This window comes from Fukomys damarensis, unplaced genomic scaffold (assembly GCF_012274545.1).
Source record: "Fukomys damarensis isolate Sample0158 unplaced genomic scaffold, DMR_v1.0_HiC HiC_scaffold_16, whole genome shotgun sequence".
NCBI lineage: Eukaryota > Metazoa > Chordata > Mammalia > Rodentia > Bathyergidae > Fukomys > Fukomys damarensis.
Window position 1 is genome coordinate 83,725,584 of NW_022900928.1, and position 8,692 is coordinate 83,734,275.

Sequence of the window (8,692 nt, forward strand, 5' to 3'; positions counted from 1 at the left end):
GCGGGACTGCCTTTTTTTTTTTTTTTTTTTTTTTTTTTTTTTTTTTTTTTTTTTTTTGGTACCAGGGATTGAACTCAGGACCTTGTGCCTACAAGGCAGGCGGCGGAACCACTGAGCTAAATCCCTGGCCCCTAGCAGCTTCTGAAGGTTAACAGAGAACAAAGAAAATGTACACTGAATTAAGATTGAACATGAAGAGAAAAGTAGCGTCCATACTCAGCAGGTCCCCGCTCCCAGTGGTTTCCCTTGTCTTTGGTTTCTGTAGAGCCTGCTATGACACTGTTTTGAGTTAGCCGCATCAGGGGTGGACAGTACCTCCATGACAGTTCCTACTGCATCCTCCCTCTCCTGTGGGTGCCCAGGGAAGGTGTTCTCTCAGAGGTGGAGCCAAATGTGTGGTGGGAGGAGGGGAGGCACCCCATGGTGCCTACGTATAATCACCTGCCTGACAAAGGCCCGAGATTACCTGGTGTTCTTCTCATGTCAGACAGGACAGGGGCTGCAGGAGTGGTAAGGCCCATGAGCTTTGGATAGGGAGAAGAGCTCGACTGAGGGAGTGTGCCACTGCTCACCACTGCTGTGATGCCCAGGTGTGACCTGTGAATGGACATGCATGTGACACACATGTGAAAAGGTACACAGTCTCTTCTCTAGGACAGTGGGAAGGGCATGCTCTGGGGACACAGGCCATGCCCTGAGTGTGGCCCCACTATGCACCAGCTCTCTGGCTGTGGGTGTGGCTGACCTCTGAGGCTGTGCTGGGAGTGGTGAGAATGCAGTGTGGGGTGTGGATGGAGCAGAGAGAATGCAGGATGCATATAATCAAAGCTGGGGTTTGACAATGGGTGGGAGCAGGGCTTAGCTGGGAAAGGGAGGTGCTGTTACATGGTGTGGTTGCTCACAGAGTGGAGACTCAGACATGAGAAAATGTATCATAATAGAAACTTTGTAATTTGTGGACAATTATCATTGGAAAAACAATAATAGACTTTGATTAGCATATGCCACATGGTCCACATGCCAGATGGAGTTTTGTCATAGTTGTCTTGGCTACAGTACTGAATTGATCTGGGTTTCAAGTCATTATCAGCTCTAGTTTTGAGACTTCAGTGAGAATGCACTAGGCTTGGAAGCATTTTCCACATGCTGTAGGCGTCCAAAACCATCCCAGCTGTCCATGTGGTCTCCTGAGAGGGAAGTACTTTTTGGCAATAGAATTTATTTTTACGTTGATCTTTCCTTATGTTATTAGGTAGCAAAATCTCTCTCATCCTATTGTTAGTGTCTGCATTCATTTCAGGGCTTTTCCCAAGCCTCATGGCAGGAGGACAGTCCTTTCAGTTCCCTCTGTATAGACAGAAGATGGGCCAGGAAGGCCAGGAGGCCTAGGAACAGAGTTGAGAGAGTGAGGGCCAAGCAGAGCAGTGAGGGTGGAGCCTCAGCCCTCATAGGGGCTGTGACTTTTCCCACAAGACCCCTTTCTAAGAGTCCTCTCAGAGTGAGGGGCTAGAGAGGCAGTTGGTCCAGCTCCTTTCAGAACTGGATCCATTTTTATTTTGAAAATAAAAATGAAGCAGGAGGATGGTGTCAAACTCTGCTTGACTTACAGAGGAAACAAAAAGGAAGAGGGTTAGAACTCAGAAGTCCAGTGTGTGTGTGTGTGTGTGTGTGTGTGTGTGTGTGTGTGTGTGCATATACACACGAGACGTGTGCACATACACACATGAGACATGTGCATAAGTGTGGAGTGTGAGTGTGCACATGTGTCTGTGTGGGTCTGCAATGTGTGTGCATGTGTGTTCAGGGTGTGCTGAAGCTGGAGGAGGCCTATGGACATGATGAGTGGAGACCATGTCCTGCTCCATTGCCCCCTGAGAGTTTTGGAGATGGTATGTAATTCCACAGGAGGGGGGGTATCTCTGATTGTTAACTCAAGGAGTTCTGGTTTTAAGGGTTGGGTGCCATGAGGTTAAGGGCAGACCGGCTCCATGGATGTGCTGGCTTGGCCTCGGCCCATCATCTGGCTTGGGTGTGGACCACCCCACGCTGCCCATGCAGCAGGTATGGGTGTAGTGGGGTGGCTGTGACCACTGTGCTGGGAAGGCTGAGGCAGGAGCCCCTCGAGGAGGAGGCTGTGAAGCAGGAGACCTGTGTCTGCTGGCAACATATCCTTTCTCTTTGTGACTTACGGTCACAATTACTCTTACTTGGTGGCTGATATTCACAACAAAATATGTTTGTCCTTAATTTTAGAGCGAATAACAATACATGTAAATCAGCAGTTAAGTTAGCATATCGAGTACTGGGGTAAAATGTGCATCACATTTACAGCTCTGGTAATAAATCCCCTGCAGTGTTGTTGCCGCTTTGCCTCCCGCTTTGTATGGGGGTCTCCTGGCCCTGGGGACCCTGATAGGCAGTGATGATGACACCGCTGCAGCTGGGACTCACTCCTTGTGGTGCAGGTTGTGTACCTGTCATGTCTAACTGTCTGCCTTGATCAAGGCAGAGCTGGAAAGCAGTGAGTGAGTCTCCTGTGCCTTCCTGGCAGAGTTCAGACACCTGACATTTCATGGGGCAGACATAGCTGAGTGTGAGTCACTGCCTGAGCCCTGTGTCTACACAGGTCCCAGTTCCCTGTGAGCACCAGGCATGTACTGTGATGATTTCGCTGAGTCCTGTGACTACTGCCATGGTGGGATGTGCAAAGGTCCTGCAACATCAGGACTCAGCTAATGTGGTCACATCTTGGGCACTTTCTGTTCTTGGGCACTGATCTTCTTTCCTGCATTGACTGCTGTCTCCTCATCTCTCCCCAGGCTGCCTGCTGGAGGATGGCCTTTGCAGTACGTCGGAGGCCTGCATAAATGGTGAGTGTTTGGCAGCATTTGGGTCTGTCTCTCCTGTCAGGTGGCTCTGAGTGAGTGTGCTGTGCTCTTCTGTCCTGAGCACTGTGGCCAGGAGAAATGGAGGTGGATGAACACAGGTCACACTCTCCAAATGCAGAGGCATGCACCAGCATCTGGTCTGTTGGTGTCCTCATGTCTTAGGGTGGATCAAGAGAGGCTTTGCAGCTGGATAGGAGCAGCTCCAGGCTGGCCAGGAGGAGGCCCAGGTGGCAGCCCTGCCCACCTATACCTCTCCTCCTTGCTCTCTGCCCCTTTGTACTTCGCTCACCTTTTGATGGGGCTCAGACTCACAGCCAGGATGTTTTGCTGTGAGTTGTAGGGCAGGATCTGGGGTGGGGAGGGGCAGCTGTGGGGGCTCCTCCTCTTCAGGAGGCAGCTTGCCTCTCCTTCCGTGGGTAATGAATTCAGGGTGATTTGCAGTTTGAATTCCGAAATAAACCTGAAGATCTGAGAAGGGACAAAAAGATACACACAGCTACTTTCCCCAAAGTGAGTGGGATCTGGTCACACTGTGTGTAGGGGACACACATTCCCATCTCAGTGTTCCACCCACAGCTCTGCGTCAGTATGGGCACTGTCTTTGCTGGGGCCTCACACACCTTGGTCAGGGCCTGGCAAAGCTGCCTCTTGAGTGCCCTTTCTGTGCAGAGGTGATGGTGGGGACCCATGTACATGGGAGGGCCCAGCTGGGGCCCAGCTGGGGCTCCTCATTGTTGAGCCCCAGGTCAGGTGCAGGTGCCCTGTCTTCCAGAGCACAGGTCCTGGGCTCAGCATGCACACCACTTGCTTTGGGTCTGAAAGGCAAAAGCAAGATGCCCTGTTCACTCTGAAAGACTGGGAGTCTCAGGGCTGGCAGACCTACACTCTGACTGTCCTGGGAGAGGGTGTGCTTGGCAGTCTGGAGCGTTCTGCTTTGACCTGTTCCTTCTCAGGGAGGCTTCTGCACAGAATGTGATAAGTGGCCTGGATTACAGGACAAGAAGAAGCTTGGCAGTGGCCAGGGGCAGTAGCAGGTTGGAGATAGGTGCCTTGAGCTGGCTGCATGGCCTCTGTCTAACTTGGCCCTAGGCTTCCTGGAATGTACCTTGGGCAGCTTTCTTTTGGAGGCAGCATTTTAAAAATTATATTCAAATATGTTATCTTCCTGAACTCAACAAAATTTTCAGGTAAAGAAAGCAGGTATATGTTTGATTTGACTGAAAATGTGCATAGCATCAGCAAAATAAAATCCAAAACTCTGCAGCCCCTTTGACAGAAAGCAGGTCTGGACAACTGTGACTATATTCTTCAGTTTTCTCTTTTTTAACCTCCTCTCGCCTTCCTCATGGGCAACTCTATTAATGTTATATTAAGATAACAGCTTTGAATTTTTTAGAAAAAAAAAGCAATATAAATGTAAGTAGAAATCTTCAGTCCTTGGTTTATAGCAACAGGCAATGTGAGATCTTTTTCTCATACAGTTAAGGTCCAGGAAGCAGCCACGAAGACCTCCCCATCTCTCAAACTGCTCCAAGTCTGCAGTCAGGAGCAGTGGGAAACAGCACATCCTGCTGCTTTTACTGTGGCCTGGATTTATGGTTGTCATGGTGATTGCATAATGGAGCTGACAGCTGGTTGGCCAAGGGGTGTGGCAGCTGCACTGAGGACAGGAAGTCCAGAGTGTTCTACAATATTCTGCAGTCAGACACCGATCTTTCTCTTTCTTCCCAGCTCCCTTTTCCTGGGATGCAAGTAGAAATGTATAATCCCCTTAGCTTATATATATATATATATATTTTTTATTTTTTTTCTAAAAGCCCAACAGGCCTTTGTTAGAAAAAATTGAAATGTTTGGATCAAATAAGACACTTCATGTCTTAGCTACTTTTCTCGTTGCTAAGACAAAATACCCAACACCCACAAGTTAAAGGAGGAAAGGTTTATATAGCTCACAGTTTGGAGAAGTTTCAGCTGTAATTGGCTGGCTCCAAGGCTGGATGGCATGGCAGACAGGCATCACACACAGAAGAGAAACAGTTCATAGTGGGCAGAAAACAACAAAGCAACAAAAAAACGACCATAGCTCTTTCTGTCTCTTATATCTTATCCAGACTACTCAGGGCAGGTAGCACTCACAGCCTTAATCCTCGTGCCCTTGAGCCTAGCATGGCACCAGGGTCATAGATCTAGCCACCTCTGAAAAAGCCTCACCTATGATGGCATGAGGCTTTGGGGAGACATCTAGATATAAGCCAGAACATTTCATAAAGTCAAATGATAAACCTACTTTACCAACGCATACCTGTTAGGATTGTTATTTGTTTTAGTCACTTTCCTCTCACTGGGATAAAATACCTCACACTACAATTTAAAGGACAGATTTATTTTGGTTTTCAGTTTCAGATGTTTCAGCCCATGGTGGTTGGTTTGTTCAAATGTAGAAATGGCATGGTAGAAAGGCCTGGTGGAGGAAAGCTACTCATGTCTTGGAAGACAGGAAACATAGAGAGAAAGGAGGAGCTAGAGAGGGAGATTAAACTCTTCCAGGTCAAACCCAGTGACCCGCCTCCAGTCAGGCCCCACCTCTTACAGCACAGTCAGCTGGTGAACTTACCAGTACGTGAATCCACTGATAGGTGTGATGTCCCATAATCTAATCACATTCCAAAAGCCCCATCTCTGATTGCACAAGAATTTGGGGGGAAATTTTGGATGTAAACCATAATACTATTATTAAAAAAAAAAAGCACTGGCAAGGATCTATGGAAATCAGTGGGAATGTAAAAAGTGTAGTGCTGTGGAAAACAGCATGACTGTTCCTCAGAAAGTTCAAGACAGATATGATCCACCAACCCTACTTCCAAAAGAATTCTAAAAGAATTTATAGCAAGGACTTGAAGGGATTCTTGAATACCTATGGGCATTGCAGCATGTTTCACAAAATCCACAAAGTGGATACAATGCAAGTGTTCATGAAACAAAAGGTGGTCCATCCATACTATGGAATATCATTTACCCTCACCAGAGGAAATTCTGACATGCTACAACATGGGTCAAAGTGAGGACATTATATTAAGTGAAGTAAGCCAGAGACGAGAAAACAAATATCATATGATTCCACTTTTATGAGGTTCCTAGCATATGCTTGTCACATTCATAGAGACAGGAGATAGAACAGTGGGTGTAAGGGGCTGGGGAGGTGAGGTGAGAAATTATGAATTGCTGTGAAGTTTTACTTTGGAAAGATGAAAAGTTCCAGAAATGGGTGGTGTTGATGGTTGTACAGTAATATGAATATATCTAACACCACTGAACTGTGCACTTAAAAATAATAAAGATGGTAAATTTGTGTTGTGTTTATTAATCACAATGAAAAGTTTAGAAAAGTAACCAAATAATTTTTGTCATTAGAGAAAAAACTGTAAGCATTCTGAGTGTGTATCTTGAGGTAAGGTGATCATAGCACCCTAGAACAGGTTGTAGAAAAGGAAGTTTAGATGTAGTCACACAGGCATCACACATGCAGTGAGGGAAACAGGTTCCAAAATAATTTAAGTAGATTTGATTCCTTGGTCAGTGTATTAGCTTTTCATCACTGTGACAAAATACCTGAGCATCACAACTTAAAAGAGAAAAGACTGCATTTTGACACTGAGCTTCCGAAGTTTCAGTCCATGGTCAGCTGGTGCCATTGCTATGGGCTGAGGGGAGTCAGAAACATCATGGTGGAAGGGCCTGGCAGGGCAAGCTTCTCACTTCATGGTCTCTGGGAAGTAAAGATGGAAAGAGCCAGAAAGAAAGGGGCCAGGGACAAAAATCTACCCTTCAAAGCAGTGACCCGGTGACCTGCTTCATTCAATCAGGCTCCACCTCCTACTTAGCCTGTTCAACTGCAAAACTCAGGGATAAAGTTAGAGCCCTTGTGAGGTAGTCACTTCCCAAAGCCCATCTCCTGGCAGCCAAGCCTTCCGCACTCATGAGCCTTTGAGGGGAAATTTTGGATACCAATCATAACATTTGATAACTCCAAGTGGGACACATCTGGAGGCAGATGGCAGGTCCTAAAAAGAATCCTCAAAGGCATGATAATCACTTACACTATACATTGCGTGATTAAAAAATATAGAGAATATTTAAATTTTAAAAACTACAGTAAAAGATCCACTGTCATGAATCTCCACCAAAATACTCCCCCTTGCCTTGAACACTTTCTGAAGCAATTCTGGAGTCCTCTTTCCTGAGTGTCTTTAGTTGTGTTGTCCTGGCTACCTTGATGTCCTGAATAGACTCAAAATATTTACCTTCCATAGTCATGTTGACTTGGGGGAAGAGCCAGAATTCACATGATGCCAGATCTGGTGAATAAGGCAGATGAGGACTCGCCATTGCAAATGTATGACTTCACTTTTTATTTTTTTATTGGACTTCACTCAGCAGGAGCATTCACCATATTTCTGATCACACCTTGTAAAGACATGATTTCTAGAGACAAACACTGAGGCATGGAGATGGGGCACCCAGGATGGCTTGGGCTTTTGAGGGACCTGGCCAGGCCAGCTGCACCCCTGTAGAGCTGGCACTGTGGGTGCCCCCACCTAAATCCTGGAGGAAACAGGGCAAGTTCCCATGTGCAGGGAGATAGCCTTGAAGCAGCAGGGAGGGTTGAGCAGCTCACAGCCGGTGGGTTCTGGCTCAGGGTGCAAGGCTGAGTCAGGCACCACCTCGCCCCCTTTTAGTGTTCTTCCCAGCTGTTGTCATGGCAACAGTCAGGGTTCTGCAGGGCATCCCTGGGACACACAGAGGGTGAAGGCAGAGTAGACTGGCACCACTTTATCAACACCTTAGATTGCATCGGTTTCAGAGGGCTTACCCCATAGTCATCTGGTCCTCAGGGAAAGCAAGAGCAGGTGGCACAGACAGAGCCCCAGGGTCACACTACGAGACAACAAACCTCACAGTTACACTGCAGAAAGAAGCAAGGCCCTAATCACATGTCCTGTGATTCTGTGCTCAGAATCCACACATCCCTCCAGCTGAGAGCCACTCAGCAGCAGCAGGTGTAGGACAGCGCTGGTTTCCGGTTTCCTTGTGTTGGAGAGGAGACCTCTGAGGGAGCAGAGCTCTAAACACAGGAGCACTGCACACCCCGCAGGCAGGCATGGGTGTATGCATGGCATGAGAATCTTATCACAATGAACTTGATTCTAAAAAAGAAAACAAGAACCCAGGATCCACTCAATGAGGAAATAAGGCCTGAGCTGTTAACAGGAGAATTGAGCTTCCTTGAAAGAATAACTGCTGGACCCACACACATACGCTTCCTCCAGGGTGCTGGAGGGACAGAATGGATGAAAATGCTTGGCTCACCCAGGTCAGGCCAGTGGCCACCTCTGTCTTGAGATTCAGGGTCTGATGAGGAAAGTCACCTTTCAGGCATTACTGCCACAGGGGCTGCCCAGAGTGAAGGGTGTTAAGACATTTGCACCACCAGAACCTCCTTGATTCTGAGATGTGTGACACCACCCTCTGCAGTGCTCCTGCTCCCAGAAGCAGGGAGAACTACCAGGGGTGTTATTGAATGAACAAAGGGAGAAAAGAATGAATGAATTGTCACTTTCACAACACAAGAGCATCACTCCCAGCCCTGGACCAAAGGGTGATGTCTTTACTCATCCATCCTGGGTCCACAGCTGAGACCCCTATGATGAAAGACAGATGAACAAGAGAGAATCATCCACATTTACTTCATATTGTTTATCAACCACTTAGGTAATCGTAGTTTTGTTTTTTTTTTTTTTTTTTTT

General features: G+C 47.1%; 1 protein-coding gene across 1 annotated transcript in view; it reads left to right on the forward strand.

Annotated features, from left to right (window-relative positions):
* Window positions 1–8,692, forward strand: part of Ptprn2 (protein tyrosine phosphatase receptor type N2) — a 523,272-nt gene that overhangs the window by 1,327 nt on the left and 513,253 nt on the right. Inside the window, exon 2 of the mRNA XM_033763957.1 lies at window positions 2,820–2,870. Within this exon, the coding sequence (XP_033619848.1) occupies window positions 2,820–2,870 (51 nt within the window). The remainder of the gene's footprint in view (window positions 1–2,819; window positions 2,871–8,692) is intronic.